At 29.4% G+C, this 16467-nt stretch overlaps 6 protein-coding genes across 9 annotated transcripts in view; 3 read left to right on the top strand and 3 right to left on the bottom strand.

Moving 5' to 3' along the window:
* Window positions 1–16467, bottom strand: part of LOC132915935 (zinc finger protein 888-like) — an 88891-nt gene that overhangs the window by 25116 nt on the left and 47308 nt on the right. The gene's annotated exons all lie outside the window — the stretch shown is intronic.
* Window positions 1194–4284, top strand: LOC132915794 (T-complex protein 1 subunit beta). Its single transcript, XM_060975588.1, has 7 exons — window positions 1194–1327; window positions 1753–2062; window positions 2214–2647; window positions 2723–2800; window positions 2881–3105; window positions 3174–3555; window positions 3655–4284. The coding sequence occupies exons 1-7, from the start codon at window positions 1325–1327 to the stop codon at window positions 3825–3827; spliced, it is 1605 nt and encodes a 534-aa protein (XP_060831571.1). The 5' UTR covers window positions 1194–1324; the 3' UTR covers window positions 3828–4284.
* On the bottom strand, window positions 3447–7434 carry LOC132915982 (NADH-cytochrome b5 reductase 3). Of its 2 annotated transcripts, none has more exons than XM_060975736.1 (4): window positions 7157–7434; window positions 5246–5578; window positions 4984–5172; window positions 3447–4905 (listed from the first exon to the last, which is right to left on the bottom strand). In XM_060975736.1, the coding sequence occupies exons 1-4, from the start codon at window positions 7193–7195 to the stop codon at window positions 4522–4524; spliced, it is 945 nt and encodes a 314-aa protein (XP_060831719.1). In that variant the 5' UTR covers window positions 7196–7434; the 3' UTR covers window positions 3447–4521. The 2 variants fall into 2 exon arrangements, with proteins under 2 accessions (XP_060831719.1, XP_060831722.1); XM_060975739.1 differs by lacking the exon at window positions 7157–7434 and adding an exon at window positions 6160–6615.
* On the top strand, window positions 8325–9061 carry LOC132916042 (transmembrane protein 60). The gene is made up of 2 exons (XM_060975787.1): window positions 8325–8534; window positions 8885–9061. Exons 1-2 carry the CDS (start codon window positions 8325–8327, stop codon window positions 9059–9061), a joined length of 387 nt encoding a protein of 128 aa, XP_060831770.1.
* Window positions 8971–11354, top strand: LOC132916009 (uncharacterized). Of its 3 annotated transcripts, XM_060975758.1 has the most exons (6): window positions 9274–9833; window positions 9965–10042; window positions 10225–10476; window positions 10550–10684; window positions 10757–10862; window positions 10934–11354. In XM_060975758.1, the coding sequence occupies exons 2-6, from the start codon at window positions 10034–10036 to the stop codon at window positions 11092–11094; spliced, it is 663 nt and encodes a 220-aa protein (XP_060831741.1). In that variant the 5' UTR covers window positions 9274–9833; window positions 9965–10033; the 3' UTR covers window positions 11095–11354. The 3 variants fall into 3 exon arrangements, with proteins under 3 accessions (XP_060831743.1, XP_060831741.1, XP_060831740.1); XM_060975760.1 differs by lacking the exons at window positions 9274–9833; window positions 9965–10042 and adding an exon at window positions 8971–9103; XM_060975757.1 differs by having other exon boundaries at window positions 9275–10042.
* LOC132915669 (anaphase-promoting complex subunit 4) lies at window positions 10943–14879 on the bottom strand. The gene is made up of 7 exons (XM_060975500.1): window positions 14038–14879; window positions 13415–13797; window positions 13141–13341; window positions 12782–13063; window positions 12487–12710; window positions 11833–12404; window positions 10943–11761 (listed from the first exon to the last, which is right to left on the bottom strand). The coding sequence occupies exons 1-7, from the start codon at window positions 14141–14143 to the stop codon at window positions 11346–11348; spliced, it is 2184 nt and encodes a 727-aa protein (XP_060831483.1). The 5' UTR covers window positions 14144–14879; the 3' UTR covers window positions 10943–11345.

The raw sequence follows: 16467 nt of genomic DNA, 5'->3' as shown, positions 1-16467 counted from the left end.
TCGCGAATTCTGACTCGATAGCAGCTCGTAGGGAGTTGACGTTGGGGTGCCTGCATTTATTAGTTTGTCTCTCGATAACGCCCCACACGTAATAGTCCAATGGGTTTAGGTCGGGACTGTTAGGAGGCCAGAAATCTTTCGACCAAAACATGTCCACATTGTCAGAGAGCCAATTTTGAACAAGATGACTTGTGTGAGCAGGTGCGCCATCTTGTTGAAATAAATACGGCCTTCCAGAAGCCGTAATTTCCATCCACGGCTTTATTACTGTCTTCAGGACCTCCAAATAAACCTCCTTTGTGATTCTTTCGCCTTTTTGGAAGAAGTGCGGAGGCATGACGTCGCCCTCACTTGAGACAACGCTCAAAACGTGAACACTTGCTGGAAATTTGGTTTTGCCCACAACAGGAACATCTTCGAGATTGTGGGCCAGCCAACGGTCGTTCCTCCGATTCACTTTGGCATCCACCCGGCGCGAAGACTTTCTATAATCGCCGCTCTTCTATCGTATTCCGGGTTTTGCTTAACGAGTTCTGTCATTTTGAGGTTATAGAAGACTTATTGACATATTTAACTAACTTCAGAGTCAATCAGCACAAACATCTGAATTCTAATATGGTGGGAACTACAAATTGAATTCTGTCCGAATTCTAACGGCGCACCCTGTATATGTACATGTATTCAGATATAGGAAAATACTATTCTTTACATAAAATGTTAATATTTTATGATATAAAATTCTATCTATTAATTCCTAAAAGAGATTGTTCAATCTGTAAGAATTACTAAACATTCCTTTTTTACGTTACAAATAAATCTATATATATTTTAATATACTTTCAATAGTTATATCTCTACTTAAAAACACAACATAATTAGATGTAAGTAATATTATACACATTAGTGACAAGATATTTAAGTCAGGGTATGATGTGTCAATTTATACCTTTGACAAGCCTTAAAAGGAATTAAATTCAGAATCGTATCGGTCATACCAGCATGGCGCGCCATCTACATATGAATATTATGTCAGAAGATTCTTGATGTTTTTTACTAAAATTCATTGATGAAAGGTACCTTCCGTTCTCCAAGCACTTTAATCTGATTTTTGATTGGTGAAAAATAATCTGAGTCTTTTATGTTAACCAATCAAAGAAACACTAGAATGGAATACGGGAAGAAAATATATCTTTGGCGTTTCGAGCGGAGGTGCCACTAACTCCACCTATCGATAGACAATTTCTTGTAATTGTGCTTTGCTGTGGCGTTGAACAAACTTTATTCGATTATAAGTTGTGTCCCATTGCTTTAGCAACAATTTAAAATGGTAATTAATTGATTTTCATCTTCCTTTAGTATATCGTAAAGCAATATTATTGAAATATCGTCGGAAATCGAAATTATAATGAGTTATTTTTCATTACCCGGTTTCGTATAGAAATATGACAATGGCGCACGTGTGTCAATAGATCTTTTTAATTATAAACTAAAAAAAATTATTTTTTAAATATATTATAATAGAATTTATAAAATTGTAAGTTACAAACTTTTTTAGTTTATTATACTTTTAAGTGATTGAATAAATAATACTTCGTATTATTAGACAATAAATTAATGCAAAAAATATAAAGATGCGAAAAATATAATTAGAACGTGACAACTTATATGACATAAATAAATTAAAATATATGGAAAATATTTGTTAATATTAGTAATAAAAATAATTCTAAAAATTTAAATGGCCATTTGCAGGTTTCCTTAAATCCTGTCAGGATTCTCAAAAATGAAGCAGAAGAAGAAAAAGCAGAAATTGCCAGGCTAAGTTTGTTTGTAGGAGCAATAGCCATTGGTGATTTAGTAAAGTCTACACTTGGACCTAAAGGTATGGATAAGATATTGGTGGCTCATGGCCGATCTGCAGGACAAGTTCAAGTTACCAATGATGGTGCAACTATTCTCAAAAATGTTGGTGTGGATAATCCTGCTGCTAAAATCTTAGTAGATATGTCGCGTGTTCAAGATGATGAAGTTGGTGATGGTACTACTTCTGTAACTGTCCTTGGTTGGTATAATTATTTTAATTTCTTTAATATCATTAGTATATAACTTAAGAGAATTCTTTTATATTAAAAATTATATGTAAAATCAATATAAAATTTTAGTATTATTTGTACTTAATATGCAGTGTTTAAAATAATCATTTCATATTTTAGCTGCTGAATTATTAAGAGAAGCAGAGAAATTAATAGATCAAAAAATTCATCCACAAACCATAATTTCTGGCTGGAGAAGTGCAACTAATGTAGCAAGAGAAGCTTTGAAAAATGCTGCAGCTGATAATTCTGCAGATCCTGAACGTTTTCGTGAAGATTTGTTAAATATTGCCCGTACAACTCTGAGTTCGAAAATTCTGTCCCAACACAAGGAACACTTCAGCAAGCTTGCAGTAAATGCTGTGTTGCGTCTTAAAGGATCTGGCAATTTATCAGCTATTCAAATAATTAAGAAGCGTGGAGGAACTTTAGGTGATTCCTTCCTTGATGAGGGATTCTTACTAGACAAAAAACCTGGTGTACATCAGCCACAGAGAATAACTGATGCACGTATACTTATAGCGAACACTCCTATGGATACAGATAAAATCAAGGTAAAGAAGAAATATATAATAGTTGTATAAGTTCTATAGTAATTCAGCAATATTTATGTATACATTGGTTTACAGGTATTTGGCTCTAGAGTTAGAGTTGACTCAATGGCAAAAATTGCAGAATTAGAAGGAGCAGAGAAGGAAAAAATGAAGGTAACTATAAAGGGTAATTATATTACAATTAATAAAAAGAGCTATATTTAATTATTTATAATCGCGTGTTTACAATTTAGGATAAAGTTGAGAAGATCATAAAACATGGCTGCAACGTTTTTGTTAATAGACAGTTGATTTATAATTACCCAGAACAATTATTCGCTGACGCTAATATTATGGCTATCGAGCATGCTGACTTTGATGGTATTGAACGGCTTGCTCTTGTTACTGGTGGGGAAATTGTCAGTACCTTTGATCATCCTGATATGGTGAAACTTGGCAAATGTGATCTCATTGAACAGGTATGTCTGAATAAATTGGAATTATGATTAGTGAATTAGCACTTTTAATGATACATTAATTTTTTTAGATAATGTTGGGTGAAGACACTTTATTACGATTTTCTGGAGTTCCTTTAGGAGAAGCTTGTACAGTAATTATTAGAGGTGCTACCCAGCAAATTCTTGATGAAGCTGAGAGATCTTTGCATGATGCGCTTTGCGTATTATCAGCTACTGTACGTGAATCGAGAATTGTTTATGGGGGAGGATGTAGTGAGATGATAATGGCTTGTGCAGTAATGAACGCAGCTGCTTCTACTCCTGGAAAAGAAGCAGTTGCAATGGAATCTTTTGCTCGTGCATTGCAACAATTACCCACTGTTATTGCCGACAATGCTGGTTACGATTCAGCTCAACTAGTTAGCGAATTGAGAGCTGCACATAATTCTGGCGCAAATACCATGGGCCTCGGTATGTTTATTTTAAAATAATAAATATAATTTACAGCTGTTATTGTTATGAATAGCAATAATAGATTATTAATTATTTTGATTTATCTTCCATTAATAGATATGGAGCAAGGGAAAGTAGGCTGTATGAAACGATTAGGAATAACTGAATCTTGGGCTGTGAAGAGGCAAGTTTTAGTTAGTGCAGCAGAAGCAGCCGAAATGATTTTACGCGTAGATGATATCCTACGGGCTGCACCCAGAAAGCGCGTCAAGGATCGCGGACGTTGTTAATTATACAGATGCTCGTTCACTGCTTTATCTGCACTGCTTTTTTTCGTAACACGAATTATAATTAAATAATAAACAATTCAGCTTCATCCCTTTTGTTAATAAACATTGACACTAATTTATACCAACATACTTCTTTAATGCTATGGTATGTAATATTATTTTACGTTATAAATTTTACATCACTGTTCTAAACAGAAGTAAGAGAAGGGTTTATAAAACAAATCGGACATTTTGCGATCATCATTTTTTATAACAATACAATAATAGGTTTAACATCAATAAATGCTTAATACCCTAAAATTGTATGTTTTCCTTACTAAAGGTTTATATTGGCAACATCTATACAAAATTATAAATTTGAATAAAAAATTATTATAAATGTCATTTATAACAAAAATGCAATTGTCTGAACAAAAATGTAGTTGAAAATATAATGAATCCGTACAATTGTAACGAATACTATTATATACATCAAATCAACCTATCTCGTATTTTTAAATCTTGAACTGATATTATATTCATTTACATTGACCAATATACGGTATATGCTAAAAGACGAGACATGTTTATGAACACGAATTTAAATTTATGAACTTAAGTAAACTTAAAATTATAAGCCAATTTTTTAGCCAAAGTATGTACTAACAAACCAAATGTATTCTACATCTAAATGCGACAAAAATAATATGTTGCTTCAGTATGCAAATCGTAATTTTGGATCATAACCGAGTTTATCAAGGTTAGGATTACAAGCAAAATTAATCATTGGAGGTGGACCACACATAAGTACTATTGTATCAGGTGATGGAGGGAATACATAATTCTTGATCATATCCACATTTATAAATCCAGTACTGTATGGCCAATTTTCACTACTAGTATCTACTGTATACCAGAGTTTTAATTTGTAAGTATGATTCTTTGCAATATCATCTAATTCATCTCGAAGTAATATATCTTTTTCCGTTTGATTGGCAAAAAGTAGCGAAACTTGAGTTTCATCTGTAGAATCCTTTATTATAGCACGAATTAATTGTAGCATTGGTGTGATTCCTGTTCCACCAGCTAACATTGCAATCTGCAACAACATACAAATTTATTTATTTCTTAAAGTTTACAAGCAGAAAATATAATCGCCTAGATTAAATACATGTACCTTTTTAACATTATATTCCACAGGTGGATCTTTTCTCAAAATTTTTATAGAAAATTTTCCATGGCCTTTATAAACAAGCCGACCAGAAGGTCCTCTAAAATCAACTGTCTCCCCAATTTTTAAGTTTTCTAAGTATTGAGACAGTTTTCCTCCTTCGGGGAATTTTGGATGTACATTTTTAAAATATACCTAAATATATAATTTTATTCATGACTCTCATATTGAACTGGATAGATTATATTTTATTCATTTTATTATTTACCTTAATAACAAGATCTACATAACCATGATCATCATCACTTGATACAGGTGTATAAGAGCGTATAACGACTTCATCCCCAATCTTCACTGTTAAATGAACATGTTGACCTATTGGTAATCCTAATATATGATCGGAAGTTGGCAATGCAAATCTGAATTTTCTTGTATCATGACTTAATATATCTTTTTGTATTAATGGTAAACTATATTTAACAAGTGGATCAACAAGTAAAATTGGAGATTTCTTTTTCTTATCACTTCTCCAACTGTTGTAAAATTTCACTGCTAATCCTATTACAGCTACGGTTCCTACAGCAGCCAATACTGATACAAACTAAAACAAAAAAAGGAAAATATAGAGATTAAAAATTTGAAAATAAAGTTTATAAAATAAACATATTCATTGAATTTAAAATTTTGATAAAATTTGTAAGCATTTTGAAGATTACTAAAGAGTTATGTGTAATACTTAAGTAATGATTTTTAATACACAAAACTAATTTGAAAAATACGATACCAATTCAAAAGATATTATCTACAAAGTAGATGAGAATACTCAAAACGTGACAATCTATTTAATGTCATCTGCATATATAGAAATACATTAAATCATGAACTTTATAGATTCTTCTCACAACAATAAATACTTAAAATCTTCAGCTTTTAAACAATTTAATTTACTGAAGCACATAACATGTCATCACACAAATATTTTTGCAATTTTTTTTACAATTAAATTACACTTTTTATCCATTTATAGAAATGGACAAACCTATTACCTATAATAAAACAATAATAAACTAATATACGAGAAATTGATTGCTTGAGTTACGGCTTATTAATTTTTTCGAAATTTTCGATTAATAAAAATAATACGGTTTCAGAGAACTTATATTTTTTATTCAAACTACTTACCAGTGATCGTAAGTTTGACATCGTAAATTAAATCACACGTGATTAGAATCTCAGTAAAAAAGTATTGAAAATGAGGCTAAGGTCGTAATCACAAGAGGAGATCACAAAAAAAGAATTCGTAAGATTCACAAGACTAATGCTTTGACAGCACACTTATTGAAGAAGAGTACGGAAATGTTTACAGTTCATTACCGGCTTTCAAAATTTGTTATGAACACACTTCGAGAAATTTCCGGCTTCTACATGGGGTCAGACACAGGACGTTACCCTTTAAAATAGATCTTACTTCCCTCGATCTAAGAACAGTTCTACTATTCCAATATATTTATAGCTATATTACCGAAGGTATTACAAATGTAGAGTAAATGTGGCTTTATATATTGTAATATGTTGTATATTGTTAAATATTAGGTAACGCATCAAAAGAGGATTGTTTCATAATTGCTATAAAGTATATAACATAACACTACAATTTTACTACATAATTTCATATACATATATATGTACATATAATAGTAGTATTAATATAATAATATTAGACAAATGAAAGCATTTTTATCAAAGGGAAAGTTTTTTAATCGATCAACTAACCTTAGTGAATAATGTATGTATACATATATTATGAAGAGCTTAATAAAGATATATATTCATATATGTAAGTATATTCATAAGATTCATTGAAGTGACAAATAATAAGGATCTAAGGAGTAGATTTGTATTAATTTAAATTTAACAATGTTTTGAATTGTTTCAAATTGTCGAATTTATAAATCTGATTAGCTGATCAAAAATTTAAATAATAGCAAGCACTTACGTACTCGTTCACTTTATCTGTCTAAATATAACTGTTTAATTACATAATTCGATAATGAATAAATTTAATCTTCGATTAACTTCAAACTAAAAAGAAACTATTATATTTAAATAAATATTTTATATTATACGTTTATGTATAAATAAATAATACAGAAAATGTTATTAAATGCCATATACGCACGTTAGATCCATTTGATGCAGGACTCGCTTCATTCGGCATAATTACGATAATTGTATTATTTACTATATATTCACAAGGAACGTATCACCTTATAACTATTATATCATTCAATTCAGTTTATTTATAAATGTCGTTTGCAAGTTAAACTATAAATGGTACTTATTCTAAAAGATTTCGTTGAACAATATTATAATTATCGGCTCAACTGGATGATCGTACAATTTTTACAACTACAATCATATTTACTGAATGATGAAACAATCTTGATTCAAGGTCGTTACTTAGTGATAATATGTTTTTATACTTTTCATAGCGTAAAAACTTTTAAAGCGTTTAAGATAGTTAGAGATATTGAAAAATAACTTAACTAATTTTATATTACTTTCGAATAATTTGAACAATAATGGCGTTACTCGTTAAAAAAAAAATTATAAAATGAATGATATTTCGCTTATAATATCATGTGTTTTTAACAATTATTTTAAAAGTACAAAGTATATGTATATAATAATTTTTCAAGATTATTGCAATAAAAACTTATGTCATCTTATAATAAATAAGTATATGAACAAATGTATCTTTATACAATTACACATGTATACAATACAAGCATATAACACAAATACAGTATAGAACAACATAACAAATTATATTCATGTACATATAGTTTTCCTATAAATACTACGTCTATCGAGAATTATAAATAAGAATAAATTGAAACAGTAAAAACATTGTCATTATCTCAAACTAATCCAAAAATATATCTGCTTAACAAAAATAAAACCTCAAGTTTGTTACCCGGGCTAGCCGTTTATATTGCTTAATCAATCTCGTGACTTCACAATATCAGAATATAATGTAAAAACTGTGATGAAATTAAAGATAATCAACTTTACTTCATTTAAAATAATAAAGAAATAACATATTCTGTAGTAATATATTTTTTATGTCGTTTTATAATGCGATATACAAATTTGAATAATATTAATATATTTATGTTAGTAGCGACATCTTAGAAATCGTTATAACTTATAGGTTAGTTGACGATAGAGGTTAGGTGGTATATCAAACGTTGATGTAAACAGAACACTGAATTTGCAATATAATCGTATAGTTTCAAGATCACGTTTTGTCTCGTGATTTTTGACGTATTTAATTATATGTCCCAATGACAGCTTTGCATCGTGCATTATATACATGGTTTAATCTTTTGAGTTTTCTGGTTCTGGTTGCCTTGAGGCTCGATCAGAGGATACTATGGAATTGGTTTATTATTTTTATTCCACTGTGGTTGTTTGATCTCATAGTTTCAGTTAATATTATTATTAATATCATCACTCTTTTTAAAAATGGACGTATTGATCATTTACCCCGGGAAGTAAGTCTTTTTCATCAAAGACTATTACTTGCATATAGATTGTAAATATTACCAAATATTACTAATTGCAAAAATTTTCATTTTAATTTGTAGTATACTATTCCCTTAATTATATGAATAAATAAAAAATATATTGTCCATTCTACTGATAATAAGAATTTTGTTAAAAAGAAAACTTAATTTATTATATATTGAGTGACAAATTATATGTAACACTCATCATATTGAAATTCTTGAAAATATAATATTTCATACAAAAAGTTAAGCTTATGAATTTGATATAAACACGTATTGTGATGAAATTGGATACTTATTATATTTTATGAATATTGAAAATATTTTCTTTTCAGATGTGGTATACGTCAGTTATGCTCATGAAAATAAGTGCCCAAATTTTAATATGTTTGAAAATAGAAGCACCACATTGGTTTTTACCAGCAAAACTTGTTTTGGGACCATTTTGGATTCTTCTTCCAGCATTGGCAGTTGATGTCTTTATAAATTTGATGCATCATTTTCGATATTAACAATGACCAAATCACAGCCAATTCAGAAATATTACAATAAATGTATGTAATATCTACCATGTTTTATATGAATACATTTTGTATAAATTAACTTTGAGTAATTATTATTGATATAATTATTATCAATGCCATCAAAATTATGTTGATTTCAATTATAAACAATGGCTATATTTTTTGTATATTTGAGGATCACATTTTTAACTTAAAAACATTTTGGAAAAAAGTAGTAATTTATTATTTATTTACATCTCATATGTATATGTTATATAATGATTAATTAATAGGTACAACATGTGTAAATACTTTACTGACATTAGATTTTATTTTACATACCAGTCTTTTTTGAATAGTAAAAGTGAGAAAGTATATAGTGCATGTTTAGATAGTATGGTAGTCACAAGATGCCACTCTGGTTTACTATAAATACTCTATTGCACAAGGATGAATAGGACAAAGATATAAATAAGTAACTCTACCTCAGATCCATTATTGAAACTTTTCTCATTAGTTCATAAGACTGTCATCTCTCACAAATAATAAAGTGACTGTAATATTTTTTAGCATATTTATTAATATATAAAATAAATAACAGTGAAACATTAGAAAGAATTTATGTACTTACCTTTACTATTATGCAACATGGTTCATTGACAAATGTCTTTTGCTTGCATTGTGCATATGATAATTATTCCAGCAACCATCTGTCACATTTAAAGTCCTACACCATTGAAATTCTTTCAATGGAAATGATCAGTGTAATTGGAATGTAATTGTTAGTAAAACACAGTACAGATGATACAAAAAATTTTGCTAGTTTAGTTGATAGTAGAACAAGTTCTGTAATAGTGTTCATACATTTTTACTATGAATTTTTTAATCTAAGTATTCCTTTTGTGTGAATAGAACTTATGAGTTCATAAAGTGGATAAATCAACAATTTTATAGTGATCTACTGAGTTGGATATAAGTAACATGCAGCAGGTAGAATGACCAGTATGCTTATATATGTTTCTATTATATTACATTAAATATCTATATAGTGTACAATAATTAAAAAATTAACAATAAATTTTGCAAAAACTAAGATTAATATTATAAATTAAGCTATCTAAACATTAAATATAAAAATTATTTATTATTTTTATTGCAATTCTATTTTACAGATGAATGTTATTTGTTTTATATTTCTATGTTTATTATTATCACTAACGAAAAGTGGAGCTAATGAAGATCAAGTTACAGTGACAAAAGTTCCAGCAGGTCATATAGCTGAACTTCCATGTTTAAGCAGTGATGATCATCATCGTTTTATGTTTTGGCAGCTTACTGGTAATAATCACATTATTGGGCCTGGAAATTCAATGGATGAAAACAAGTATAATTATGAAGTGTTAACAGGAAAGCTTTTCATAAGGGTAAGTAATTATTGTAAATATTCCTCTTACAACTTTTAGGTATTTTATCTTAAGAAATTATATCTTTTATTAGGGTGTATCAACAGCTGAGTCTGGTTTTTATAAATGTTTTTCCAAAGGTATATCAGATCGTTCTAATATCACTAGTAATACTATTGAATTAATAGTTAAGAAAGATTGGGAAGATCTTTGGGAAAACGATTTTGAGGTATGTTAAGATACATTATATCTTCAATAAATATATCTTTCTTATTTGTTTTCAATACTCTCTTTCTTATAGACGAATTTATTACGGGGTATGGCTGCTGTTATGGTAATAGTTGTTGCTATAGCTATTGTTCTTTTCATTATCACAACAAAAAGGAGACACAATCGCAATTTTTTTGGTAAATAATATAAATTGATATGTAAAACAAAATATCATATTTTTATGTTTAATTAATATGAATTATTTCAGATTTGGAAGAATCAAGAGAAAATTCTCCTGCAAAATATACGCCAAATATCTATACTGTTCCTCCACCATCTATGTCTATACCAACAATTGATGAAGGTGGTATTGATAATGAAGCTCTTGATATTGATTTCCCAAGAGTATTTAATCAAATGCAAAAATAATGAATAATTTTGTAATATATTCAAAGAAATTTTGTTTCATGGTGAATGCAATATAAAGACATACACACATACATACATAGTCATATTCAAATTTATATACATATACATTGATTTAGGAATTGTGCCATGAAGACATAAAATACATAATCATTTCATAAGTAAAAAATAATTTTAATAAATGTTTTGTAGATGAGAATTCTCTTGCAACATATTGTATATATATTTATGTATATAAATAATGATTAAATAGTTTAATTATATGTTTGAGAATTTGCAGCTGTTTCATGAGTAGTGTTCAACATACTATCATTCATTACATCTTCTTCATCTTCTTCTTCTTCCTCTTCTTCAGGTTCCACTTCAGTTTCTAATAATTTTATTTTCCTATTGTTTTCACTTAAAACAGCGGCCACTTTTCGCGCACCACTGACTGCTATTTTTTTAGCAGTTATACCTTGAAAAGGTCGTGGCCAACTATTACCTAAAAGATCTACTAAACTAATTGCATTCTTATCTTGATTTTCAAAAATTCGGACGTTATTCAATGGCAACTGTACAAGATACGATGCATGTGTATGTTTGTTAAGTAGCAGTAAGCTGAGATGTTCGTTAGAGTAAAATTGTAGATCAACTACAGTACAGTCCATGTACGTTTTGGAATGAGATTCTGTAAAAAACAAACGTTATGTTACTTTGAAGAATTAAATTATTACATATATTTATAGTAAAACAGCAAACCTGATTTATAATCTGTATCTATCGTACTTAATTTAAACCTAAGAGAAATGGGTTCTATGCATGAACATTCGACTTTAAACAGTCGTAATATTTGATGGTCAGCATCGCATGTAGCTACTAGCAAACTATCATTGTTTGTTGCAATTTGCGATGATGTAAATCCTATAGACGGCGTCAAAGCAATATTTGATATGGTAAAATGTTCAACTAATCCTTGGTAAGACTCACGAAAAACATTATGTATAGCAGTAATTAATTTCGCATGAGACTGCAATAAGGAATAATTAAGGTCTTGTTTCACAATAAGTGGATGATCACGAAGACAATGATTTTCATCGAGCATAGTAGCCCATTCGCTTCCTTCAGGAGTTAGACAAGTTTGTAAATTCTCCCGTCGCAAGTATTGACCTAACTTTTCTAAATTCACCCCTTTTCTTCCTCCAACACCAGATTCAGTCTTATCAAAACCGCGCAAAAATTCGGCGATAAATGTTAACTCTTGTTGACTGACACGACTTACTTCAGATGGTATTCTTTCATCTGACAGCCTTAAAATTGCAACATATAACCACCTTAAAATAAAAATATAAAATAAGAGAAATAGAAATAGAAATAGTAGAAATATTGGATAATAATTTTAATTTTTAAACGTACCGGAAAAACGCTTTATAGTCACGCATGCTATGATCTATCACTTGTTGAATTTCAGAAGATTTTGCTAAAAAAGCTTCTGATGCATGAAGAGCATTAGTTATAATAGTCTCATCAGTAAGTCCTAGTAATTCATACGAGCCACCTAATCTGACCATTCCTCTCATTTCAGCTAATTGGTATACGAGGGCCATTCCAACACTAGTTAAATTTTTTAAGACTAATTTCTACAAAATAAGAATGGATTGTTGTGATGTAGATAAATTAAAGAAATTATCACCAAATATTACTATAATACCTGTATATTACTATAACACATTTCAATGCTATGTCCTAATTTTTTTAAACCCTTTTCAGTCAAATCACGCAGCAAGAAATTCTCTAAGTTTTGGGTAGGTATACCAATCATTAACAGTTCTAAAAAGTCTGCAGCAACTCCACCAGGTGGATTTGTTTCTGCATATCGTGCAAGTTTTTCATCCATTTCCAAAAGAATTGTCTCCCATGCTTCAGATATTGCCATCAACGTACGTGAAAGATAATCCATCAGGTATTCGATATTAGCTTGAGCTTGTGCTACCTCAAATTTAGATAAAAAATTTATAGAAATTTAGTATTATTTTAAAATAAATTGTTAAAATATATTAAGCAAAGAACCTTTAAAAAAGCTGTGCTTTGTTCCAACAGTGGACACCATAATCTACTTGCTTTGATGCCACTATTATCCTTCCATGTAATCCACATTGATTTGCCAAATCCACCACTAATTTCTAATATTTGACCATGACCAACAGAAATTGTACCACAATAGAACATTCCAAATACATACATTGCAACATTTCCATCATCTAAGCCAAGCTATAACATATACAATTATTTATAGATGATTACAATGTTAATATTCCAAAACATATATGATATTTAAACTTACAAAAAGTATATCTAAAGTTTGAGATAAAAATTCCTTGCGTTCTGATTCTTGACCAAAACTTCTATTTAAACTAGGTAAAGGTGGGAGATATTCTCCAGTCGGTAGCATATTTGCTTTGTTACCATCTAACAAAGTATCACTTTCTAAATTTGTTAATGGTAACCATGTCATACATGTAATTGCATTATGCAACATTAGCTTTGTTCTATATATAATATTTTTATTCTCAATATCTACAAGACACACTAATTTAGATACTTCATAACAAATCGCTAGAAGTTTTCCATCTGGTCTCCATGCTAAATTTGCTATAGTATCGGATTCCTCTTGAGGACTCAACAACCATACTCTTTGCCATGTTAATCTATGTAACGTAACTTCTCCTATAAAAATCATTTTAATAAAGATAACATTATTTATTACATTTATGATATTCAAGAATTCCTACCATTATAAATAAAACTGATATTGCGACGAATCAAACTCTGATAATATTTATTAAAAAATTAATAATATGTTTTTATTAACTTATGTATAAATAATTAATATCAACTATAAAGTGTTATAGAAATTTAAACAATTGAAAAACTTCAACTTTTTATTTACTAAATGAAAAATCTAACCTTTTACATTTGCGATTGCTAAGAGATCCATTTTTGGAGACCATTGCATCCGTGTTACTTCAACTAGAAGTTGTCTTTCTTCTAATTGTCTCATACTACCTGCCATTTTTGTAATATTGATCAGAATTTAACTTGCAACAACATTCTGTCGAACTATTGGAAACCGCAAGTTTGAGGTTATGTTTGCCATCGGTATATTATGTTTATAAATAATACAATATTGCAAACATATACATATAAGTACTAAAACCAGTTTTTCTATATACATCTAGAATCTAAGGCCAAGATAAAGTGTTCAAACCAACCATATACAGTACATGCATATATTTATTAACATTTATGGGAAGACAAACTTTTATATACAGTTTCAAAATTTTTACGTTTGTCATATTTCAGCAAAATGTAATTATGAATGAAGTATAAACTTTACACAATGTCTCTTTTAATGTAATACTAGATACTATCAGATAATACATAAATATAATCTGATAAAATTAAGATAAAATGCTATTATGCTTTACATATCGCAGTGTCATGAGTCACGAGTCAGATAACTTCTTAATATCATATTTTACTTGAAAATGTTACAATCGGGATGTATTAATTTCATGTATGAAATTTCGTGTATGAAAAATTCCTGAATGAGCATAACAGAAATGCGACAGTTAAACAAATTGTCTAAATGCTGCCAAAAGCAATTCAGCGAATGTCGAAGGTGGAGAACTAAAATTAAAAATAAACACTGTTACTGACTTTTTAGCATGCGCACGAGCTGCCGGACATTACAGACAAATATTTCGCGCCTAAACAAATTTCCGATAGAAATATCATTTCGAGTTTCATGCGCTAACAATAAATTGTTATGATACGTACGGCCGTACTAAGTCTAACCGAAATGGGATACGTGAATTGCGCGATGCGTCTTCTCTTTAGGAATGAGGTCATTGAAGTTCGGCACAAAATTGGAGTAAACCAGATTTTCACACTATCGCATTTTCAGACAACTCTGAATTGTAAAATCTAGATAATAATTAATATTATAAACAAAAATTTTACATTAGAAATTTTCTTTATATTTTTATCTATTTCTTTAAATATTGGCTTTTGCAATAGCATTTGTCTTATGTTAAGAATTTTTGAGTAAGTCTGAAAAAAAACGAGAATCATTGGCTCTTGGGCGTAGAGGAAATAAAAACTTTTGATTTTGGATATTTCAAGAATATTTTTCTGCGTTTATGCGTAAATATTGATGATCTGCAATACTGAGGCCAGCTTAAAGCTAAGATATTTATGTGAAAGTGAATGCAATATATTCAAGGGGAAATAAGGACTAGTGAAACTTCCGAAGCTTATTAAAAATTTCTATGTAAAAAGTAATTATATTAAAGCCAAGAATTTTATTTCTCATAAAAAGGCAAGAAAGTGTAATTTATAGACAAAGAATAGAAACAGACGCAGCTTAACTTTCTGTTTATTAAACAACCTATCACGTTCGTAATATACGTTTAGTAAATACGAATTCGCCATGTTCACAATATTTAACAAAACTTATATCTTTAATAATAAACGTTCAACGTTCAAGCAGAGAAAAAATAATAAAGAAACAAAATACTATTCACAGACGAATAAATCAAGCAGCTCGTACAAAGACTCGTTCAATAAACTCCCACACTTCATCCAGAAGTATTATCAAAATAAATAAAATTTCAACAAAAGCCACGAATCCTGTTATCCTTTTTATCGTTTTCTTCAAAAGAAATTCATTTTTGGACAGTTAATTTCCACTACATCCAATTAATTGTGAAACCAGTCATAAATCGACTTCGAAAGTTTGATCGCGAATTGATCATATTATTATATGATTCATTATATTAAATGGACTATTTTTTAATATTTCTAGTCATTTCTTAAAACTTTATATATATATACGCAAGTAATTTATTTTTACCAAAAATGAGAAACGACCCCTTAACGAAACATGGAATTTCTAAATGTAGAAATGAAGAAATCGATTAGTTCTTTAGTATTAGCTACATTTGAATTTATAAATAAAATTACAATGTTTCCCATTCTTTTCATATTGACAAAATAAATCAAAATTCTTTATAACAATTCCATTGTTCCACTAAAAAGTACTATAGACCTATAGGCTTCTTTTTGGATAGCTTGCATCCTAGAGATTGGTAATTCAACCGACGAGTTTACTCGTCTAGTTAACAGGTTAATTAAAATTGGTTCACCCTAAAACCTCAATAGTCGCGACGCCTGCGTGTACGTGGTTCTCAACCAGCACGGCGCCACGGATCCATCCTTCCGATCAATTTCGCGAAACTTCAGGAAAGATCCCCCTAACTCGTATCGATCCATTTTTAAATCCATTTTTCACTCGGGAAAATCTAGTCGTTAATCTATTTGTTTATTCAGATCGAA

This window comes from Bombus pascuorum, chromosome 1, assembly GCF_905332965.1.
Source record: "Bombus pascuorum chromosome 1, iyBomPasc1.1, whole genome shotgun sequence".
In the NCBI taxonomy this organism is placed as follows: domain Eukaryota; kingdom Metazoa; phylum Arthropoda; class Insecta; order Hymenoptera; family Apidae; genus Bombus; species Bombus pascuorum.
The sequence above is the reverse complement of the archived record's forward strand: the minus strand, read 5'-3'. Positions and strand labels throughout refer to the sequence as shown.

Excerpts from the sequence above, each read along its gene's own strand:
- LOC132916042 (XM_060975787.1), top strand. The coding sequence starts at position 8,325 with ATGACAGCTTTGCATCGTGCATTATATACATGGTTTAATCTTTTGAGT. Across the intron at positions 8,535-8,884 it reads TTGATCATTTACCCCGGGAA|ATGTGGTATACGTCAGTTAT; the intron begins GTAAGTCTTTTT and ends TTTTCTTTTCAG.
- LOC132915794 (XM_060975588.1), top strand. Across the intron at positions 2,801-2,880 it reads CAGAGAAGGAAAAAATGAAG|GATAAAGTTGAGAAGATCAT; the intron begins GTAACTATAAAG and ends TTTACAATTTAG. Across the intron at positions 3,556-3,654 it reads CGCAAATACCATGGGCCTCG|ATATGGAGCAAGGGAAAGTA; the intron begins GTATGTTTATTT and ends TTCCATTAATAG.
- LOC132915669 (XM_060975500.1), bottom strand. The coding sequence starts at position 14,143 with ATGGCAGGTAGTATGAGACAATTAGAAGAAAGACAACTTCTAGTTGAA. Across the intron at positions 12,711-12,781 it reads TGTGTTATAGTAATATACAG|AAATTAGTCTTAAAAAATTT; the intron begins GTATTATAGTAA and ends CTTATTTTGTAG. Across the intron at positions 12,405-12,486 it reads GACTATAAAGCGTTTTTCCG|GTGGTTATATGTTGCAATTT; the intron begins GTACGTTTAAAA and ends TTTTATTTTAAG.
- LOC132915982 (XM_060975736.1), bottom strand. The coding sequence starts at position 7,195 with ATGCCGAATGAAGCGAGTCCTGCATCAAATGGATCTAAC. Across the intron at positions 5,579-7,156 it reads CTGCATCAAATGGATCTAAC|TTTGTATCAGTATTGGCTGC; the intron begins GTGCGTATATGG and ends TTTTTGTTTTAG. Across the intron at positions 4,906-4,983 it reads TGGAATATAATGTTAAAAAG|ATTGCAATGTTAGCTGGTGG; the intron begins GTACATGTATTT and ends ATGTTGTTGCAG.
- LOC132916009 (XM_060975758.1), top strand. Across the intron at positions 10,685-10,756 it reads TTTGGGAAAACGATTTTGAG|ACGAATTTATTACGGGGTAT; the intron begins GTATGTTAAGAT and ends TCTTTCTTATAG. Across the intron at positions 10,863-10,933 it reads ACACAATCGCAATTTTTTTG|ATTTGGAAGAATCAAGAGAA; the intron begins GTAAATAATATA and ends GAATTATTTCAG.